Genomic DNA, 25,468 nt, shown 5'->3' with positions numbered 1-25,468 from the left:
ATTACAATAGTCAAGTCCAATTATAGGCGGCTTTCCTCCGACACGACAATATAACTAACGGAAATGTGGTTTTTTTTTCTACCTTGGTATCGTAATCAATATAACACCTGAATGGGCTGGGTCGTCTACAGAAAGATTCCATTTTTGTATATGATTTGCTTCAAGCTTGCTACAAATCAAAATAGACAACTTCAGTAAAATATTGATAAGCACATACTATGGGCAACATGAAATGGATGTAATTCATTTACACTTCTACCACTCCGACAAGCACACGGCGACTTTTTTGGCTATGGACATATTAATTCATTTCTGCAACAAACAAAGTTTGTCAAGTTTTTGGCTTTTTATTTTGATTAAGAAATATCTAACCTAAATGACACCAAAAAAAATGATATTTTCATAGCTTTATTGGATAAAGGTCGTGGAACAGATACTGATGTGCTATAAAACATTATTATTTCTATGATAAGGTCGCAGATTGTATGTTACCTTTTTTATATCAAAAGCAAATTCAATTGACTTTATATGCTTTTTTCTGATCACCAACTTCGAACACCTGTGTTGTACGACCCGCTCTCTGTTAAACGTAGTTGAAAAAAAAACACACAAAAAAAAAAACGAACAAAAAAGCACAAAAAAAGCAAACAAAACAAAAAACAAACGCACAACAAAAAAACTGCATTCAACTTTAGATGAAATAAAATCGAAAACAAAAATCCACGTTTTGAATGGAATGAAAGGTTATCATTCCGTCATGGTTCACAACTAAAAACTATGCTAGGATTCGACCTTTGACCCGTTTACCAATAAAAATGATTATTCATGTGCTTTCACACATGTCACCCGTCACAAAGTAATGTTGGTTACGGGGGATAACTCTGTATATCCTTGGCAGTTGTGTTGTGTTCAAGACTGTTAAAGGGAAATAACCCGAGAATTTATAAGAAAATCATGTCAGCTGATAATTTGACCTTAATGTTGATGACTAAAGCCTGATAGAGACCAGAGAAAGAAACATAACATTATGAATTCGGTTTTTGTTCTATTGTTGAACCATTAACTACATGGATAAACAAAAGAGCATGGAAATGATTGCACAAATTCACTGTTAAAATGAATTAAAAATGTACCATTTTATACGTGATGCGTGTGCTTTAGCATTTTTTTTTTATTAATTTGAAAAAAAAAATAGTTTACTAAATCCCTTTTCTACCATTGGCTTCAAACAATATATACATAGACATTCCAGCACCACTGAAAATAAACGCTCCACTTGTCCGCGATGTGTCGATACATATTAATAAATTAGGCTAGGGAGAGAAAAGAAGCAAGTTGTTGTTTGTTGGAATATATTACATGTATATTTTAAAATGAAATAGATTTGTAAACACGGGCAAAGCGAACTAGAATATTGGCACCGCTTACAGTTAAATTTTGAAAATGACATCTTTAGATATTGTTCATACTGCAGTAGATATAGTTATACGTGAACACATTTAGGTTAACTTTACAATTTCGTTAATATTTATTTCAACATCAAACGAAATCGTTTTTTATAGCCTGGGAAATCGATTTAAAGGAAATGAAGTTTTTTCTTTAAACTAAAATTACCCCATATTGGGCCTCACTGCTTAGTTACATGTCGACTCGACTCCGGCAAGGGGTATCTGATTTCTTCACACTGAAACTTTCACTCCCTCAGAAATTTTACTACTCACCATCAACACTCGGCAAGGGTGGTTTGGAGTCTCGGGAGGGACCAGTTAGATACTGTAAACAAATAGACCTGTCGAGTGCGTCGTCATACATTCTCAGGCATCTCGTAACGTAACACTATGTCTGTGGATTTAGTCTCCTACTTCATATTCCAGGACTCGCCAGAGGACGAAAAACCAAAGAAATTTGAAAGTAAATATGACAAGGTAAGTTTAATATTTAATATCTAATTATACTTGGTATAAGGTATTATTCAGATTTGTTTTAACGTGATAGTTTCCGTATGTTTTCATCTCGTCACATGTCCAAGTGGGCGTGCAGTAGATATGACTATCATCGACATCTGTCGGTATATTAAGACCTATAGTTAATGACCAATACTATTTTAGAAATAAGCACAAAGTTCATAAATAGATATAGATATACTTTGGAACGCCATTTTGAGTCCAGTTCGCCACCTGTTAACATGTGAATTGGTACGAATTCGGCTCTACGGTCCGTATGATGTGTCTCTAAAACGCATACAGACCGCGGTGTTGGGAACTTGTGCAAATCCCTGTGCCTGTAATTTCTCTAAGTAAAATACTTGATATATCGAGAACTTGAATAAGAAAGCTGACGATATAGTGCCTGTTTCTTGTATCGATATAACGGTCGGGAGATTAAAGTTGACAATGCTGATTAAACATCACTAATCCTGTTAATGACGGCCGATTCCAATTATACTCGAGTCGATTAGGCTTTACTGCTCACACAAATACAAAAAGGGGATGTAAGGGGACAATTTATTGTCCTTGTAAACAAGAGGTTTTATAGACTACCAGTGGTCACAACCTTCCCGGATATATCAGAAGGTCAAAGGTAAACAATTAGGTCGGGCTAAAATTTTGTGGAGGCCAAGATACAGTAAACCAGCTGTTTATAAAGGTTGGTATACAAGAGGGAGTTTGATACTATCAGAGACAACTTGTTGCTTGACCTATACTGACCACAAATTGTTTCCTAATGATGCTTACAATGATCAGTGGCCAATACAAAAATCCTAACATTGCACGCGTTATCATTTTATCGTTTTTTATTGTGAATCCTGAATGATTTTTGTTAGTACCGAACTTATTGATACAATTTGCTCATGTGGCCAATAACCACATGGGTACCGATAACAATACTGTTTGTCTTCTTTATTTGTTTGTAAATATAAATGTGATCCTGGCCTGTTTTATCTCTATATAATAGCATACCCATTCGACCAGATACAGCGATGTTCAAAAATAGAAAATATAATTATTATCGGATAAATGTAAGCATGTCCATGTTTCCTGCACTCTGATTGGTTAAAAACTAGTCTCCGAAAAGTAAATCCATGACAGCTAGCAGGTTGAATTCCTATTACATCACTTCAGATGTGACGTCACAGTCACCTCTGTCAAATGAAGTAGTTTGGTATAATTGTTGGGGTTACTTTATTGCAACAGACGCCATTTCAGATCCAGTTATTTATTGTGCAATTCTATAATTACATACAAATGTAAGTAATTGGGTGACAATACACATATAAACATACGTAACGGTTCAACAATATAAGTAGAGTATTATATTATACTGGATACAAGTCCACTCCGCTCAGTTATAATGACTGTTTTATGAACAGAGAAGTTTAATCTCAGAGTTACCAGCTGACGAAATGGAAATCGGATTCTCAACCTATGACTTATCTAAATCCATTTATCGAGATACGTTTTTCTAATTTGATGATAAAAAGTGATTTATAGAAAAAAAAAGTTAATTTCGTTTTCAATAATAAAACTTTACAAACTGTTGGCTTGGGATGTTATCTATTCGACCACGGGCCAGTTCTAAGTCATGTTTCCAGAGTCTAAACTAAGTATATAGTCATCTTAGATTGACGTCGCTACTACCACGACTCCAGTCGAAGATCTTTCTTCAGTGTCTTATACATCAAAGAGGTTTATTATCTTCATTAGATATTTATCAGAAAATAACTTGGTTTTACTTTTTATTGTGGTATAACTAAAATTATTCATTTTATAAGTTCTGGTAGCATTACTCATGGTGGTATACCAACAATAAATGTTATAGTTATTTAATAAGTGTATTGATGGACAGGTTGTTTTGAGAAATTCAAGACAATTAGCAAGAAGCTTGTATATTGACTGCCTCCATTGTCCAAGATCATATTTTGATGCTTTTTGTTACTGTTCTTCCATTGCCTAAAGTGTGTTTACAAAATATTAAATACCCGTTCAAATGGCGATTCACCAATTAAGAAGAGATAACCGAAATCTATTGTGCTGTTTTTTGCTCGGGTTTTGTCATATCAGTAAACTTTTGATAGAGATCCCTAAAGCCATGTATTTGAGAGTCATGTTAGTGTTAGACTATTGGTCTAACTATAATCTGATGTGATAAGAACTATAGGTTATGTTATACGATTATCAAAATGGTGTACTTACAAACGACCTCATTACGTGTCATACGCTGAATGACCTAATAGTGATATTTTTATTAGTGGTCAGTACTCTATATAAGGTAACGAAAGGTAGGTGACCATAAGGCCAACAGAACACTGACTATAGTCGGCGAGACGAAACCTAGAAAAATGAGGAGTCGTGTAGGCGGTAAACCAGTAACTAACTAAGGCCGACAGAACACTGACTATAGTCGGTGAGACGAAATATAGCAATGTAGGTGGTAACCAGTAACTAACTAAGGCCGACAGAACACTGACTATAGTCGGTGAGACGAAATCTAGCAATAGGCGGAGTGATGTAGGCGGTAAACCAGTAACTAACTAAGGCCGACAGAACACTGACTATAGTCGGTGAGACGAAATCTAGCAATAGGCGGAGTGATGTGTAATAGTGATCAATGTCACGAAACACTATCATCAGTCCAGTTTTCTATAATGTTTGTAATGTAGGATTTTGTGGGATTTTGTGGGATTTTAATTAGATTTTCTTCTACTGTTTTCAGTAATTTACTGGTTAGTAGAAACTATTATGTCATGCCCATTGTTCAATCAAATTGTTCGTTAATTGAATGATTAAATAACTTAAAATTGATTATAAATTGATGCGATAAAAATTTGACTGAAACGTTTTACAAAGTAAAAATTTAAATGAATTTTAATCTGATCAGATAAAAAGAAAATTAATTTTGATTTAAAAAGTTAGCAACAAAAGTGAAATGAATGCTATTTGAAAAGGATAAAATGTTAAATTGATTTTCATTTTTTAAGACGGTGAGAAATGCATTGTTCTCCGAGACTTCACACCTATTGTCTAGGCGATGTAGACCAGTTTATTACACTTAAGTGTCCGGTTTCGGTATTGACGTTGTAACTCTATTTGCACGATCACGTTTCACGAACGAGCCGAGACCTATAATCGTATAAATTTCACCGACCACGATTTATTTATAGATTGTGACTCAGAGTACAATATCCTTTAAACGATTTGTTTTAAAATGTAATTTCTTATAATTTGTGTTTAGTTTGGATGGGTTTCGACCTTTCAGTTATGCTATGAAATGAATCAATTTTTACATGCTTCAGTTTAAGTGATGAAAGTGTTAATTTAATCTGTTAAAATGATATATATACGTAATATATATAGATATATTCACCTCTTCTATGATTATTTTTGAAAAAAGTTTATAAATGCAAATTGCTGACTAGAGACTTTATAACACCCTCGGAGAATCGAGTATTCTTTAACATCAATTTCTTCGTCTTTCTCGCGCAAAGGCAAGGACAGTATACGATCAGAACAATATAGTTACAATGTAATCTTTATAAAAGTAAATTCCAAACAAAACCCGTTTGAGCCCCAGAAAGGCTATTGAAATTCAATAGGATTGGTATACACGTCCCCGGAGGCCCGTCACCCTGGCCAGTATGTGATGCACACCCAGTGCAATGTATTCGTTACACTTGCTGAAAGGGGCTCGCGAAAGGAAAACAACATTAAAATAAAATTTGATTCTTATAGTAATACATCTAGAAATAAATATAACCTGTAGCTTTGCGGCTATCCAGAAGAATATTTTTACCATTCGAATTTGAAACGCATTCCAAGGAAAGCCGTAAAGTAATATCGTGAAAGAAAGCTTATCGCGTAAATCTAAAATTCTTCAACGCGGGGCACACCGCGAGATGGTTTTGGTCCGTGAGCTCATAAACTGATGGTTGAGTACGAAGCCGTCTGAATGAAGGCGCACGTCAAGATGGAAATCTCCACATCTTCGTACACACGAGGATAAGTAAATATTGTGCTTGGGCAGGGATTACACACCAAGCCAGATATAAAATAACTTGATAGTATAATTTGTTTACCCTCCACGTCCCAACCACAGCACTGTCCATGTATATTATAGAACGAGAGATAGTTCACTGGAACCAGTGATTGTATCATTGATGTGTTGTCCTGGAACTTTTTCTCAACATTAATTCAGGAAATGAGCACGTAATTTACGACCTCTCAAAGTCTCCACCAGTTAAAAAACCAACACTCGACCCCCCACCCCCGCCCCTTTCCCTGAAATATTCTTTTTGTTTTTATAATAAATTCATTTGCTAAAAGTACAAGACCGTCAACGATAATATGGCGGCAAGACTTATACACACTAGATAATATAAGTATTTCTTTCTGATTAAAATACTAGTACCGGAAGTACTGTCACAGCGACATTGTAGCAGCTGCCCGGCCAAGTCATTAGCCTTTTAATATGTGCTAAATATCAATTAATACGCCCTTAATCCCGGTCCCTTTTAAGACTCGCGAGTGGATCCCTGACCCTACCGAGACATTAATAGTCTATTAACAGTGTAGCCCCCCTCCAAGATCCGGATAATCCCCATGTATATCAGGGTTAGGCCCGAGTCTAGTAACCATAGTAACCATAATCCAAGCGGGGCACTTCGTCACTGGCTGTACGCATTAGTGTGAAAAAAACGAAAACCAACATACATGTATTTTGGCAATATCAGAATTTATATCAAATCCTTTTTTTTTCTTTTAAATTTCGTGAAAATTGAATAAGTACAATTGTGAATAAACATTTCCCGTCAAGACAGGAAGTGAGGTAATCACTGTCTGGTAACCTAGCAACACACCATCACAGTCGGTCGTTATGCGAGAAGATTCGGGACAACTTGTGGTGTACCAGCTGGAGGACAGACCGAGAACATCCTGTGACACCGAGATTGTCAGCACACTACCCACCCCCTCGCCTTGCTCAAACCGTACCTAGCTCCCTCCCTTAACAAACACTCACCAACCCCTTACGCAGACATTGGCATATGACCCGGATATTCTCTATGCAAAATGCCTTGCATGTCAGTTACGTAATTTTATCGAATTCAGTTGACATGTATAGACAGTATCTACAGTTCAGCTGTAGTGTCTATCAAAATACTTACTGAGGACCACATGTAGCTCAATATGAACACACACAGGGGGTAGCCTAACTCTCCGACACTAACAGAGGGAAGATCCTGGTCGCTTCATTTGAACTGTGCTAGGGCAATCAGGTATCACCTAAACGTTTGCTTCACACAGTGGTCCTACGCTATTTGAAACAGAAGAAAGGCGTTATGGTAACAGTGACCTATTTGATGAATTTCAAATTATACGATTAGTACTAAACATTGAATCAATCGTGGTTAAGTACTTTTTAACGTCCTATCAACAAATAGTGTAATTAAAGGATGGTCCGAATTCATCATCAATTCCGCCGTATCACTGACGGAAACGTTTTTCCGCTGGAGTTGCAACTCAAAATGGCTGAAAATGGTAGCACAAAACATAAGAAAAACGCAATGTGTGTGGAATGCATGGATAAACGTACGTATTGTGTAATGCACTGTAGCCTTTTCTATTGTTCAGTCGTTATATATACAGTAAGGAGTGGTATATTTGATACAGGCTCCAAACATACCTAAATACGATACTGGTTAATGATATAATCACATTAAAAACCACGAATATCGAGAGATTGGGTGGGTTGTCTCGTATTAAGATTACTTGTTACACGTGACCAATCCCTTTGCTCCAAGTTTTATAATGTAAATATATGTATATGTAATACACATGTACGTATGTGTCCCGGATATCATTTGACATTTAATATCGACACGATCCCGGCATTATGATACAGGGACTAGTTAACCTGAATTATACATAGACCCTGGATCAAGTCCCTAGGGGTATAAGATTTTTGTACAAGTAACCATACACGCATGGATGTTGAATAACATGCGCTAAATCCTTATATAATGCCATGGCTGAAATTCTGTATGAATATTGCTATGTCGAAATAGTTATTGAAAGCAAGAAGGATTACGAAATATTCGCACCAACACATTTGATACCAGAACATGTTTTTAACGAATCTTATTTTTATGAACGTAAAATATGGATATTTATGTATTGACTTAAAAGTTCAACGCAAATCAATTAGGAGAAATTCCTTGTTCTTACATGACGAATACGCATGCTATCGGAAATGATTTCATTTTGGAAATGAATCATAAAATTGTCTCAAAGGAAAACATTAAATTAAATATTAAGAAGCAGTAATCAGCGGCAAGTTTGAAATATTTCAAGATCTCTCTCCAGGAAATGACTGCTATATCAAAGATGCAGTTTTATGTTTCGAACATTTCAAATAAGAAGTATATTATCATCTCATCTTTCCATGGCGATGGGCTGGCCGTTTCGATGGTGTATCGCTGGGTGGTAAATCCGGGATGCGGGTTGCTGCCGAGAGCTCGCGATCAGAACCTGAGTATGTTCGGAACATCTCTGTGGCGACGAATGACTATCCTTCCTAATAATGTATGATAAATCGCCTTGAATCATAGTGGATTAATCATACCATGAACGCCTTTAACATACAAAATGAACACAAATCTTTAAAACGTCTCCGACGACCCGGGCACCTTACTGAGAAAGTTCGTTTCACATAGTCGAGTTAAATATCTGTCTGCTAACGGTTTTCATGGATTATGAAAGAGTTGTCTCTCGGTTAGTTTTAAGACTTTAATACCGAAGAGTTCTCCTCGCAAGACGGCATCGATGTTTTGTTTCCGCTCTCGTATATTTCACGCGAGTTAGGTCTTATGCTAAATATCATTTAACGTTTAATATAATGATGAATGGTGTTTAACGATTTTAGTTGGATGTACATACGTACAGTAAAAATATCTTTACACTGATAGGTCTTAATCTCCCGTGGAATGTGTCCAAGTCACTGTTACACGGGGTTCCTGTATGTACAGAATCTCGGAAATTAACTAATTAACTCCATTTGGCCCGGATGGAAGAATGTTACCATAGGAGGGAACCGGAATACCGAAACAAATATACATGGTCGGGCAGAAAACCTCATATCCTATCACATCCGATCGGGGATTCGAACTCCAGTCGTCGAGGTGAAAGGCAGGCGTGATATGACGGTGTCGACACAATACACGAACGCAGTAACTGTTGTAACAGGATCGAGTGATTTATAACTTGTCTGGCACTCTTTATCCATGTGAAAGTGTATTGTCCAAGATTACCTGTTTAGAATTTTCTTTATTGTATCCGTGAGTTAAATGTCAGAAACACGAGGTCATTGACGCCCGGTTATCTCCCTTTATCACAAGGCCGATGGCAGTTTTAATATTTTGGCGGGATATAAAGCGAACCATTTTTTTTCATTTTGCAGATTGTTTTCAAGATCGGAAATATTTTCTTATGATTTGTCTCAAATATTTTTAAGTAGACGAACTGATAGACAGGTGAAGATCTCTCTCTAGACTGAGTAGGCCCAATTATCGACAAAACGACACCAGTATACGACGCTAACACGCGTTTACCTAATCTACATTGGATACATAATACGGTACACATATCTGGAAAAAGTCGAAACTTTGATAAATATTTACGCGAATTCGTCATGCCATGTACAAACGCACGCGCGTAATTTATGAGGCGTATCTTCAAACAAACCAGCTCAGTACGCTCTCCTCGCGTTACACTACCCTTTTGACAAGAATGATAGACAGTTATGTACATTTTTGCTGTAAATGCGTATCGGTTTATTGAAAATGAAAAATGCAGAAATGTTAAAGCAGATTTTTTTTTAACTCAGAGCATGGCTTCATGGAAGCTTTGTACATGCTAGCACGCGGATATACATATATTATCGCGCGTGCATTATTTTATAAACGTCTATTATATACTTCGATAAAGTATGTTATCAGTTCCTTACGCTTCACGTTCTTTCGTTCACCTTTTAAGAATCTCAGATCAAACTTCCTAAGTTTTTTTACGTGTAGGTAGCAATAACCTTAATTTATGCCTTTCGTCTTTTAAGAGTAAGGCCAAAATGTCAAAGTATAATGGTAGGTAGCAATGACCTATATTCATTCAGACTTCTTTCAGACTTTGCACGTTGATATTACTTAAATGAATTGCACTTTAGAAGTGGGTACCAAAAAAATGTGATAGTGTTTCGATTGGGTATGTTCAGGTCTTGAAAGTTGTTATTTTTATCAATTTTTTTCATGGCGACATTATTCTTGGTCTAACGTTATGATGTGTATTAGATGGGTTTTACGTTGAAAAGGTCCATACTGTGTTGGAATATGCGTATATGTGATTTTTATTGGTTTATATAACCATCGAACTGTCTTGACTTTTTATTCGATAATGTGAATGGCAATATAAACACATATCATAGTCCACATACCGGAGCGATAGGTCTGTCTGATGACATATCTTAGTAGTCATCTACATATAACCGCTCCATTTCCGTTTGATAGTTATAAGAGGCGCCTAATGTGAGACCATGTCGGGGATTCCCTTCTTTGTCACTGAAGCGCATATAACAAACGAAATAGATTAACTATCATATTATATCATTACAGTACATGTCAATGTTTATCATTACAGTACATGTCAATGTTTATCATTACAGTACATGTCAATGTTTATCATTACAGTACATGTCAGTGTTTATCATTACAGTACATGTCAATGTTTATCATTGAAGTACATGTCAATGTTTATCATTACAGTACATGTCAATGTTTATCATTACACTACATGTCAATGTTTATCATTACAGTACATGTCAATGTTTATCATTTCAGTACATGTCAGTGTTTATCATTACAGTACATGTCAATGTTTATCATTACAATACATGTCAATGTTTATCATTACAGTACATGTCAATGTTTATCATTACACTACATGTCAATGTTTATCATTACAGTACATGTCAATGTTTATCATTACAGTACATGTCAATGTTTATCATTTAAGTACATGTCAATGTTTATCATTACAGTACATGTCAATGTTTATCATTACAGTACATGTCAATGTTTATCATTACACTACATGTCAATGTTTATCATTACAGTACATGTCAATGTTTATCATTACAGTACATGTCAATGTTTATCATTACAGTACATGTCAATGTTTATCATTACACTATATGTCAATGTTTATCATTACAGTACATGTCAATGTTTATCATTACAGTACATGTCAATGTTTATCATTACAGTACATGTCAATGTTTATCATTACAATACATGTCAATGTTTATCATTACACTACATGTCAATGTTTATCATTAAAGTACATGTCAATGTTTATCATTACAGTACATGTCAATGTTTATCATTACACTACATGTCAATGTTTATCATTACAGTACATGTCAATGTTTATCATTACAGTACATGTCAATGTTTATCATTACACTACATGTCAATGTTTATCATTACACTACATGTCAATGTTTATCATTACAGTACATGTCAATGTTTATCATTACAGTACATGTCAATGTATATCATTACAGTACATGTCAATGTTTATCATTACACTACATGTCAATGTTTATCATTACAGTACATGTCAATGTTTATCATTACAGTACATGTCAATGTATATCATTACAGTACATGTCAATGTTTATCATTACAGTACATGTCAATGTTTATCATTACAGTACATGTCAATGTTTATCATTACAATACATGTCAATGTTTATCATTACAGTACATGTCAATGTTTATCATTACAGTACATGTCAATGTTTATCATTACAGTACATGTCAATGTTTATCATTACACTACATGTCAATGTTTATCATTACAGTACATGTCAATGTTTATCATTACAGTACATGTCAATGTTTATCATTACAGTACATGTCAATGTTTATCATTACACTACATGTCAATGTTTATCATTACAGTACATGTCAATGTTTATCATTACAGTACATGTCAATGTTTATCATTACACTACATGTCAATGTTTATCATTACACTACATGTCAATGTTTATCATTACAGTACATGTCAATGTTTATCATTACAGTACATGTCAATGTTTATCATTGAAGTACAGGTCAATGTTTATCATTACACTACATGTCAATGTTTATCATTACAGTACATGTCAATGTCTATCATTACAGTACATGTCAATGTTTATCATTACACTACATGTCAATGTTTATCATTACACTACATGTCAATGTTTATCATTACAGTACATGTCAATGTTTATCATTACAGTACATGTCAATGTTTATCATTACAGTACATGTCGATGTTTATCATTACAGTACATGTCAATGTTTATCATTACACTACATGTCAATGTTTATCATTACAGTACATGTCAATGTTTATCATTACAGTACATGTCAATGTTTATCATTACACTACATGTCAATGTTTATCATTACAGGCGAACAACAACAACCGGAACCGGATGGGGTTGGCTTGTGTGAATTGTGGGACCACTACTACCACTCTCTGGCGGCGGAACGGAGAAGGAGAACCCGTATGTAACGCGTGTGGTCTCTACTACAAACTACACCAGGTAAGCGCAACCGTGTCGCTATTTGGTTCGTTATTGTAATCCAACTTGCCAAACTAATTTGTGATCAGAATTATTACTTGACATTTTCAGTTCTTGGAAATATGTTTTTTTTAAGGTAAATCGACCAATGTCTATGAAGAAAGATGGCATTCAGACACGAAAACGCAAACCGAAAACCAGTTCTAAAAAGTCACCGACTAATAAGGAAGTATCACTTCACGTGGAGCACCAGCAACTTCAGCAACAGCAACAACAACATCAGCATCAGCAACAACAACATAATCAGCAACAGCACTTCCCCCTCCACCATCACCAGCCTCACGTGTCTGCCCCCTCTTCTGGTCTGCTAAACCTCTCAGCAACAAAGACAGACAACTCCACAGGTAATTGTTTTCACAAATGTATTCTGTACAGTTAAACTTCATAAAAACTATATGATAAAACCTAGGGGTTATACCTGATGATAATAATGACTAAATATGCAACCGTCAAATATATGATTTGAAAATCCATATGACAGACTGTCTATAAGGTGTATGTATGTCCCCAGACTGTCTATAAGGTGTATGTATGTCCCCAGACTGTATATAAGGTGTATGTCCCCAGACTGTATATAAGGTGTATGTATGTCCCCAGACTGTATATAAGGTATATGTATGTCCCCAGACTGTCTATAAGGTGTATGTCCCCAGACTGTATATAAGGTATATGTCCCCAGACTGTCTATAAGGTGTATGTATGTCCCCAGACTGTATATAAGGTATATGTCCCCAGACTGTATATAAGGTATATGTATGTCCCCAGACTGTATATAAGGTATATGTCCCCAGACTGTATATAAGGTATATGTATGTCCCCAGACTGTATATAAGGTGTATGTATGTCCCCAGACTGTATATAAGGTGTATGTCCCCAGACTGTATATAAGGTATATGTATGTCCCCAGACTGTATATAAGGTGTATGTATGTCCCCAGACTGTATATAAGGTGTATGTCCCCAGACTGTATATAAGGTATATGTATGTCCCCAGACTGTATATAAGGTATATGTATGTCCCCAGACTGTATATAAGGTGTATGTCCCCAGACTGTATATAAGGTGTATGTATGTCCCCAGACTGTATATAAGGTGTATGTCCCCAGACTGTATATAAGGTATATGTATGTCCCCAGACTGTATATAAGGTGTATGTCCCCAGACTGTATATAAGGTATATGTATGTCCCCAGACTGTATATAAGGTATATGTATGTCCCCAGACTGTATATAAGGTATATGTATGTCCCCAGACTGTATATAAGGTGTATGTATGTCCCCAGACTGTATATAAGGTGTATGTATGTCCCCAGACTGTATATAAGGTGTATGTATGTCCCCAGACTGTATATAAGGTATATGTATGTCCCCAGACTGTATATAAGGTGTATGTCCCCAGACTGTATATAAGGTGTATGTCCCCAGACTGTATATAAGGTATATGTATGTCCCCAGACTGTATATAAGGTGTATGTCCCCAGACTGTATATAAGGTGTATGTCCCCAGACTGTATATAAGGTGTATGTATGTCCCCAGACTGTATATAAGGTATATGTATGTCCCCAGACTGTATATAAGGTGTATGTCCCCAGACTGTATATAAGGTGTATGTCCCCAGACTGTATATAAGGTATATGTCCCCAGACTGTATATAAGGTGTATGTATGTCCCCAGACTGTATATAAGGTGTATGTATGTCCCCAGACTGTATATAAGGTATATGTATGTCCCCAGACTGTATATAAGGTATATGTATGTCCCCAGACTGTATATAAGGTATATGTATGTCCCCAGACTGTATATAAGGTATATGTATGTCCCCAGACTGTATATAAGGTATATGTATGTCCCCAGACTGTATATAAGGTGTATGTCCCCAGACTGTATATAAGGTATATGTATGTCCCCAGACTGTATATAAGGTGTATGTATGTCCCCAGACTGTATATAAGGTGTATGTATGTCCCCAGACTGTATATAAGGTGTATGTATGTCCCCAGACTGTATATAAGGTATATGTATGTCCCCAGACTGTATATAAGGTATATGTATGTCCCCAGACTGTATATAAGGTATATGTATGTCCCCAGACTGTATATAAGGTATATGTATGTCCCCAGACTGTATATAAGGTATATGTATGTCCCCAGACTGTATATAAGGTATGTATGTCCCCAGACTGTATATAAGGTATATGTATGTCCCCAGACTGTATATAAGGTGTATGTCCCCAGACTGTATATAAGGTATATGTCCCCAGACTGTATATAAGGTGTATGTATGTCCCCAGACTGTATATAAGGTATATGTATGTCCCCAGACTGTATATAAGGTGTATGTATGTCCCCAGACTGTATATAAGGTATATGTATGTCCCAGACTGTATATAAGGTGTATGTATGTCCCCAGACTGTATATAAGGTGTATGTATGTCCCCAGACTGTATATAAGGTATATGTATGTCCCCAGACTGTATATAAGCTATATGTCCCCAGACTGTATATAAGGTATATGTATGTCCCCAGACTGTATATAAGGTATATGTATGTCCCCAGACTGTATATAAGGTGTATGTCCCCAGACTGTATATAAGGTGTATGTCCCCAGACTGTATATAAGGTGTATGTATGTCCCCAGACTGTATATAAGGTGTATGTCCCCAGACTGTATATAAGGTATATGTATGTCCCCAGACTGTATATAAGGTATATGTCCCCAGACTGTATATAAGGTGTATGTCCCCAGACTGTATATAAGGTATATGTCCCCAGACTGTATATAAGGTGTATGTCCCCAGACTGTATATAAGGTGTATGTCCCCAGACTGTATATAAGGTATATGTATGTCCCCAGACTGTATATAAGGTGTATGTATGTCCCCAGACTGTATATAAGGTGTATGTATGTCCCCAGACTGTATATAAGGTGTATGTCCCCAGACTGTATATAAGGTATATGTATGTCCCCAGACTGTATATAAGGTATATGTCCCCAGACTGTATATAAGGTATATGTCCCCAGACTGTATATAAGGTGTATGTCCCCAGACTGTATATAAGGTATATGTATGTCCCCAGACTGTATATAAGGTGTATGTCCCCAGACTGTATATAAGGTATATGTCCCCAGACTGTATATAAGGTGTATGTATGTCCCCAGACTGTATATAAGGTGTATGTATGTCCCCGGACTGTATATAAGGTGTATGTATGTCCCCAGACTGTATATTAGGTGTATGTCCCCAGACTGTATATAAGGTGTATGTATGTCCCCAGACTGTATATAAGGTATATGTATGTCCCCAGACTGTATATAAGGTGTATGTATGTCCCCAGACTGTATATAAGGTGTATGTATGTCCCCAGACTGTATATAAGGTGTATGTATGTCCCCAGACTGTATATAAGGTATATGTATGTCCCCGGACTGTATATAAGGTGTATGTATGTCCCCAGACTGTATATAAGGTGTATGTCCCCAGACTGTATATAAGGTGTATGTCCCCAGACTGTCTATAAGGTGTATGTATGTCCCCAGACTGTATATAAGGTGTATGTATGTCCCCAGACTGTATATAAGGTATATGTCTGTCCCCAGACTGTATATAAGGTGTATGTCCCCAGACTGTATATAAGGTATATGTATGTCCCCAGACTGTATATAAGGTGTATGTATGTCCCCAGACTGTATATAAGGTTTATGTATGTCCCCAGACTGTATATAAGGTATATGTATGTCCCCAGACTGTATATAAGGTATATGTATGTCCCCAGACTGTATATAAGGTATATGTCCCCAGACTGTATATAAGGTATATGTATGTCCCCAGACTGTATATAAGGTATATGTCCCCAGACTGTATATAAGGTGTATGTATGTCCCCAGACTGTATATAAGGTATATGTATGTCCCCAGACTGTATATAAGGTGTATGTATGTCCCCAGACTGTATATAAGGTATATGTATGTCCCCAGACTGTATATAAGGTATATGTATGTCCCCAGACTGTATATAAGGTATATGTATGTCCCCAGACTGTATATAAGGTATATGTATGTCCCCAGACTGTATATAAGGTGTATGTAAGTCCCCAGACTGTATATAAGGTGTATGTATGTCCCCAGACTGTATATAAGGTATATGTCCCCAGACTGTATATAAGGTGTATGTCCCCAGACTGTATATAAGGTATATGTATGTCTCCAGACTGTATATAAGGTATATGTATGTCCCCAGACTGTATATAAGGTGTATGTCCCCAGACTGTATATAAGGTATATGTATGTCCCCAGACTGTATATAAGGTATATGTATGTCCCCAGACTGTATATAAGGTGTATGTATGTCCCCAGACTGTATATAAGGTTTATGTATGTCCCCAGACTGTATATAAGGTGTATGTATGTCCCCAGACTGTATATAAGGTATATGTATGTCCCCAGACTGTATATAAGGTATATGTATGTCCCCAGACTGTATATAAGGTGTATGTCCCCAGACTGTATATAAGGTATATGTATGTCCCAGACTGTATATAAGGTATATGTATGTCCCCAGACTGTATATAAGGTGTATGTCCCCAGGCTGTATATAAGGTATATGTATGTCCCCAGACTGTATATAAGGTATATGTATGTCCCCGGACTGTATATCAAGTGTATGTATGTCCCCAGACTGTATATAAGGTGTATGTCCCCAGACTGTATATAAGGTATATGTATGTCCCCAGACTGTATATAAGGTGTATGTATGTCCCCAGACTGTATATAAGGTATATGTCCCCAGACTGTATATAAGGTATATGTATGTCCCCAGACTGTATATAAGGTATATGTATGTCCCCAGACTGTATATAAGGTGTATGTATGTCCCCAGACTGTATATAAGGTGTATGTATGTCCCCAGACTGTATATAAGGTATATGTATGTCCCCAGACTGTATATAAGGTATATGTATGTCCCCAGACTGTATATAAGGTATATGTCCCCAGACTGTATATAAGGTGTATGTATGTCCCCAGACTGTATATAAGGTATATGTATGTCCCCAGACTGTATATAAGGTGTATGTATGTCCCCAGACTGTATATAAGGTATATGTCCCCAGACTGTATATAAGGTGTATGTCCCCAGACTGTATATCAGGTGTATGTCCCCAGACTGTATATAAGGTATATGTATGTCCCCAGACTGTATATAAGGTGTATGTCCCCAGACTGTATATAAGGTGTATGTCCCCAGACTGTATATAAGGTATATGTATGTCCCCAGACTGTATATAAGGTGTATGTCCCCAGACTGTATATAAGGTATATGTCCCCAGACTGTATATAAGGTGTATGTATGTCCCCAGACTGTATATAAGGTGTATGTATGTCCCCGGACTGTATATAAGGTGTATGTATGTCCCCAGACTGTATATTAGGTGTATGTCCCCAGACTGTATATAAGGTGTATGTATGTCCCCAGACTGTATATAAGGTATATGTATGTCCCCAGACTGTATATAAGGTGTATGTATGTCCCCAGACTGTATATAAGGTGTATGTATGTCCCCAGACTGTATATAAGGTGTATGTATGTCCCCAGACTGTATATAAGGTATATGTATGTCCCCGGACTGTATATAAGGTGTATGTATGTCCCCAGACTGTATATAAGGTGTATGTCCCCAGACTGTATATAAGGTGTATGTCCCCAGACTGTCTATAAGGTGTATGTATGTCCCCAGACTGTATATAAGGTGTATGTATGTCCCCAGACTGTATATAAGGTATATGTCTGTCCCCAGACTGTATATAAGGTGTATGTCCCCAGACTGTATATAAGGTATATGTATGTCCCCAGACTGTATATAAGGTGTATGTATGTCCCCAGACTGTATATAAGGTATATGTATGTCCCCAGACTGTATATAAGGTATATGTATGTCCCCAGACTGTATATAAGGTATATGTATGTCCCCAGACTGTATATAAGGTATATGTCCCCAGACTGTATATAAGGTATATGTATGTCCCCAGACTGTATATAAGGTATATGTCCCCAGACTGTATATAAGGTGTATGTATGTCCCCAGACTGTATATAAGGTATATGTATGTCCCCAGACTGTATATAAGGTGTATGTATGTCCCCAGACTGTATATAAGGTATATGTATGTCCCCAGACTGTATATAAGGTATATGTATGTCCCCAGACTGTATATAAGGTATATGTATGTCCCCAGACTGTATATAAGGTATATGTATGTCCCCAGACTGTATATAAGGTGTATGTATGTCCCCAGACTGTATATAAGGTGTATGTATGTCCCCAGACTGTATATAAGGTATATGTCCCCAGACTGTATATAAGGTGTATGTCCCCAGACTGTATATAAGGTATATGTATGTCTCCAGACTGTATATAAGGTATATGTATGTCCCCAGACTGTATATAAGGTGTATGTCCCCAGACTGTATATAAGGTATATGTATGTCCCCAGACTGTATATAAGGTATATGTATGTCCCCAGACTGTATATAAGGTGTATGTATGTCCCCAGACTGTATATAAGGTTTATGTATGTCCCCAGACTGTATATAAGGTGTATGTATGTCCCCAGACTGTATATAAGGTATATGTATGTCCCCAGACTGTATATAAGGTATATGTATGTCCCCAGACTGTATATAAGGTGTATGTCCCCAGACTGTATATAAGGTATATGTATGTCCCAGACTGTATATAAGGTATATGTATGTCCCCAGACTGTATATAAGGTGTATGTCCCCAGGCTGTATATAAGGTATATGTATGTCCCCAGACTGTATATAAGGTATATGTATGTCCCCGGACTGTATATCAAGTGTATGTATGTCCCCAGACTGTATATAAGGTGTATGTCCCCAGACTGTATATAAGGTATATGTATGTCCCCAGACTGTATATAAGGTGTATGTATGTCCCCAGACTGTATATAAGGTATATGTCCCCAGACTGTATATAAGGTATATGTATGTCCCCAGACTGTATATAAGGTATATGTATGTCCCCAGACTGTATATAAGGTGTATGTATGTCCCCAGACTGTATATAAGGTGTATGTATGTCCCCAGACTGTATATAAGGTATATGTATGTCCCCAGACTGTATATAAGGTATATGTATGTCCCCAGACTGTATATAAGGTATATGTCCCCAGACTGTATATAAGGTGTATGTATGTCCCCAGACTGTATATAAGGTATATGTATGTCCCCAGACTGTATATAAGGTATATGTCCCCAGACTGTATATAAGGTATATGTATGTCCCCAGACTGTATATAAGGTATATGTATGTCCCCAGACTGTATATAAGGTATATGTCCCCAGACTGTATATAAGGTATATGTATGTCCCCAGACTGTATATAAGGTGTATGTATGTCCCCAGACTGTATATAAGGTATATGTATGTCCCCAGACTGTATATAAGGTGTATGTATGTCCCCAGACTGTATATAAGGTGTATGTATGTCCCCAGACTGTATATAAGGTATATGTATGTCCCCAGACTGTATATAAGGTATATGTATGTCCCCAGACTGTATATAAGGTATATGTATGTCCCCAGACTGTATATAAGGTATATGTATGTCCCCAGACTGTATATAAGGTATATGTATGTCCCCAGACTGTATATAAGGTATATGTATGTCCCCAGACTGTATATAAGGTGTATGTATGTCCCCAGACTGTATATAAGGTGTATGTATGTCCCCAGACTGTATATAAGGTATATGTATGTCCCCAGACTGTATATAAGGTATATGTATGTCCCCAGACTGTATATAAGGTATATGTATGTCCCCAGACTGTATATAAGGTGTATATATGTCCCCAAACTGTATATAAGGTATATGTCCCCAGACTGTATATAAGGTATATGTATGTCCCCAGACTGTATATAAGGTGTATGTCCCCAGACTGTATATAAGGTGTATGTATGTCCCAGACTGTCTATAAGGTATATGTATGTCCCCAGACTGTATATAAGGTGTATGTATGTCCCCAGACTGTATATAAGGTATATGTCCCCAGACTGTATATAAGGTATATGTCCCCAGACTGTATATAAGGTGTATGTATGTCCCCAGACTGTATATAAGGTGTATGTCCCAGACTGTATATAAGGTGTATGTCCCCAGACTGTATATAAGGTGTAGGTATGTCCCCAGACTGTATATAAGGTGTATGTATGTCCCCAGACTGTATATAAGGTGTATGTATGTCCCCAGACTGTATATAAGGTGTATGTATGTCCCCAGACTGTATATAAGGTGTATGTCCCAGACTGTATATAAGGTGTATGTCCCCAGACTGTATATAAGGTGTATGTCCCCGGACTGTATATAAGGTGTATGTATGTCCCCAGACTGTATATAAGGTGTATGTCCCAGACTGTATATAAGGTGTATGTCCCCAGACTGTATATAAGGTGTATGTATGTCCCCAGACTGTATATAAGGTGTATGTATGTCCCCAGACTGTATATAAGGTATATGTATGTCCCCAGACTGTATATAAGGTATATGTATGTCCCCAGACTGTATATAAGGTATATGTATGTCCCCAGACTGTATATAAGGTATATGTATGTCCCCAGACTGTATATAAGGTATATGTATGTCCCCAGACTGTATATAAGGTGTATGTATGTCCCCAGACTGTATATAAGGTATATGTATGTCCCCAGACTGTATATAAGGTGTATGTATGTCCCCAGACTGTATATAAGGTGTATGTCCCCAGACTGTATATAAGGTGTATGTCCCCAGACTGTATATAAGGTATATGTATGTCCCCAGACTGTATATAAGGTATATGTATGTCCCCAGACTGTATATAAGGTGTATGTATGTCCCCAGACTGTATATAAGGTGTATGTATGTCCCCAGACTGTATATAAGGTATATGTATGTCCCCAGACTGTATATAAGGTATATGTATGTCCCCAGACTGTATATAAGGTATATGTATGTCCCCAGACTGTATATAAGGTATATGTATGTCCCCAGACTGTATATAAGGTGTATGTATGTCCCCAGACTGTATATAAGGTGTATGTATGTCCCCAGACTGTATATAAGGTGTATGTATGTCCCCAGACTGTATATAAGGTGTATGTATGTCCCCAGACTGTATATAAGGTGTATGTCCCCAGACTGTATATAAGGTATATGTATGTCCCCAGACTGTATACAAGGTATATGTATGTCCCCAGACTGTATATAAGGTGTATGTATGTCCCCAGACTGTATATAAGGTGTATGTCCCCAGACTGTATATAAGGTGTATGTATGTCCCCAGACTGTATATAAGGTATATGTCCCCAGACTGTATATAAGGTGTATGTATGTCCCCAGACTGTATATAAGGTGTATGTCCCCAGACTGTATATAAGGTATATGTATGTCCCCAGACTGTATATAAGGTGTATGTATGTCCCCAGACTGTATATAAGGTGTATGTATGTCCCCAGACTGTATATAAGGTGTATGTATGTCCCCGGACTGTATATAAGGTATATGTCCCCAGACTGTATATAAGGTATATGTCCCCAGACTGTATATAAGGTGTATGTATGTCCCCAGACTGTATATAAGGTGTATGTATGTCCCCAGACTGTATATAAGGTGTATGTATGTCCCCAGACTGTATATAAGGTATATGTATGTCCCCAGATGCTATACAGTACATTACATTTATTTTTTAACATCCAGAATAGAAAACATTAATTCAATAATTAGATTTTTATTTTCTTATTTGGTTCTTTTATTTCCAGTGACAGAGATGAAGCCGCTGATGTCATCTTACCATAACCTATACCAGACACATGGCTCAGTACTAGCAGCCCTTAGTACCCCTCCTCCCGCCCTCCTCCAGGTCGGCAGCCCGCCCCCTGGTGTTCTTCCCTCCATTCACCATTTAAGTCCAGACTACAGTATCGAACGCGCCTTAGCCATGAACCAGAACCTCGTTCTGAAGCAAGAACCGCACATTTTTGAACCATCACCACCGAAAGCTATCCCTGTTTCTATTGGTATTGAATCGGAAACGAATTTGCGGGCATCGCCTGAGGAAGCGCCACCTGGAGGTGACATAGTTCAGCTCAAGGCAGCCATCGTGACACAAAACTAATCTATAATGCCATTGCGATTGTGGCGCATGTGTATAAAAGTTAAACGGATGTGGATGGAAGCATATTGGTACTGCATACTTTCTTTACTCAACAGTAAGATACTTTGTGGACATGCTTGCAGAAAAGTTTTCATGTGAAACACAGTTTAGTGCCGCCATCAGTTAATTTAAAGACTTGTACAACCTTACTTTGAGTTTAATAGAAACCAATAAAGTGTCATGTTTGACGTAACATGGGTTCCGAGTAGCGGGCGAGGGATGCGCCTTTGTTTTACCTTTTCGTAGTTCAAAGAAGGTCTCTTCATCCTCCATTGCTCACTGGTCACTTGAACCAGTAGATATTGTTACATTATGTTTTTATTCAGTATATTCAGAATAGTGCCATTTAAGTAGCGAAAGTTATATAATTACCAAAACCAACAGGATCACCCCGCGATTTTTCTCAGTTATAAAATCTGGAATGGAAAACATATCTAAATGTTTATAGGTATATTGTATATTTGAGCAGGTATCCGTGTTACGTCACACACCGATATGGGTGTCATTGCTAGATGCGCCATTGTACAGGCGCCATTGTTTCAAGCGCCTAAAGTAAAATGCTCAACCCCGCCCCTTTAAAAGAATAACTGAATATTACAAGTATTTTCCTGTTTTCAAAATATTGTGTTAGATTCACTTTTCTTCGTAGTTTTTTTTTTACGTTAATGGGGGAATCGGAAAAAATATCAGGGGGTGGGGGGGGGGGGTAACTCCAGTACAAATATTACCCATTGTAGTTTCCACGAGTTATGTTATTGGTGGTGTGTTCGGTGAGCGTCATTTGAAGGTATTTGTAAGAAGAAGAATAAGCACACATATCGCTTATGTTCACTCTCAGGAATTCCATTACCTTGTAACGATAGTATACATGTTGGTGGTATGAAAATCACTCGAAGTCCGTTGTAACATACGACAGTATTATGTATAAAAATGGCTATTGAAGGTCCTTTATGTTGACCTTTGACCCTTGAATTACAAATAGCATTTAGTCGTCATTGCCCAAAAAAACCAATGTGCATCACGTGAACAAAGGAGAGATTCTGATACGATAGCCATATTTGTGATATCAGCCAATGTTCAGGGTATCTAGGTAAATAAGGGATCTCTAACCATATTATGAGACATTTTGGTGGTTTTGAAATTTATCGTATTGTTTTAATTATCAGTTATATATAAGTATCTATATATAACATTCTTGGCAATTGAAGTGGTTTTCTATGAACATGTATTAAGTTCGAAAACCCCCTTTTTCACTCGGGTGCGCATCAACAAATCAACAAATGTCTTATATGGGATTTGGCATGTACTCAGGACGGGTGGGGGGGGGGGGGGGGGGGGGGGGGGGGGGTTAAAATGTGCCTTCCTAAGTGTGTGTTATCAACTCTAAGTAGGGAAGAAAATCATCTCGTATTGGGGTAGAAGTATAGAGCTAAAATATCCATTCTAACCAAGACATAACTGTGGTCCGTGGAATATTTATCCATTCAGAACGTATGTATACTTCTTAACCTTAATTAATTTTTGCTACTTAATCGTAAAGAGAATTGTCACCGACATGTAACGGAGGGAATAGGTGTGTGTGGGGGGGGGGGGGGGGGGGGGGGGCACATCAACTTGTTAGGATAAAGTGTTATAAATAAAGTGTTATAATTTATATTCTTTATTGACGAGACAAGAAGATAATGGCATAATATGCGGCATTGGCCTACACGTGGTTTTCACGTGGCTTACGATGTATAATGTAACCTTGTATATATAACAGTTATTATCTTAATGCCATATTCATCAATCATTACTTCCTGTAGATATCACCATTTTCAAATGGCTCTAAAATCTGTTAATGGTATCACAATTCGTACATGAAATTGTTTTATGTAAAATGTGTATCCTCTCTCGGAAATACTACATTGTATTAATGAAGACAATTTCGAAATTGAACGTCATTTTCACTGATCTATTTAATGTTTGAAATTGATCAGCATCTTATGTAGCATTGCTGGTAGTTTATAAACTTCTATGACGTCAGGTGTCGTTCATCTTCATATATGACGTCAAAATAGTTTAATGATTCATGTTACGTCAAATGACGTTCGTTAACTTTTCATGACGCTGTGAGTCGTTAATTGTCTTTTATTACGTAAACTTTCAATTAATTTTTTTTTATGACGTCGAAAATCGTTATTGGTTTCTATGACGTCGTATTTCATATAACAACATGTTTGACGCCAGGAGTCGTCCATTGACTTTAATGACGCCATGTTTGAAATTGTCCAATGTCGATGGCCTCAAGTATGGCGTTGAAACCTGTTAGACATTTTTTTTCGTCGAATTAATAATATGTTTTTGTGAATGTCCTGGAAAATACTTAAGAATTTGTATAATAATGTCTTAGATATCGATGTGTTCATGTAGATAAGTACAGTGTATGGGAGCTATGATTTTGTCTATATACAGTACATCAACACATACATGTATTGACATCTGGGTCCGGTTGTTCAAAAGGTGATTAGGTTAATCATAGTTTAACAACAATATTAAAATCTTGATAAAATAATTCCTGGTAAAACTTATTTGACAAAATTTTCT

The 25,468-nt window shown here is 36.9% G+C and overlaps 1 protein-coding gene across 1 annotated transcript in view; it reads left to right on the top strand.

Moving 5' to 3' along the window:
- The window catches only part of LOC117316776 (nitrogen catabolic enzyme regulatory protein-like), a 54,180-nt gene extending 30,604 nt beyond the window's left edge, over nt 1-23,576 (top strand). Inside the window, exons 4-7 of the mRNA XM_033871547.1 lie at nt 1,875-1,925; nt 12,505-12,639; nt 12,755-13,022; nt 22,488-23,576. Of these exons, the coding sequence (XP_033727438.1) occupies nt 1,875-1,925; nt 12,505-12,639; nt 12,755-13,022; nt 22,488-22,843 (810 nt within the window). The 3' untranslated portion in view covers nt 22,844-23,576. The remainder of the gene's footprint in view (nt 1-1,874; nt 1,926-12,504; nt 12,640-12,754; nt 13,023-22,487) is intronic.
- The last annotated feature ends 1,892 nt before the right edge of the window (nt 23,577-25,468 follow it).

Source organism: Pecten maximus, chromosome 18 (assembly GCF_902652985.1).
Source record: "Pecten maximus chromosome 18, xPecMax1.1, whole genome shotgun sequence".
Classification (NCBI taxonomy): domain Eukaryota; kingdom Metazoa; phylum Mollusca; class Bivalvia; order Pectinida; family Pectinidae; genus Pecten; species Pecten maximus.
Note: the sequence above shows the minus strand (reverse complement) of the source record. Positions and strands in the feature narration are given on the sequence as shown.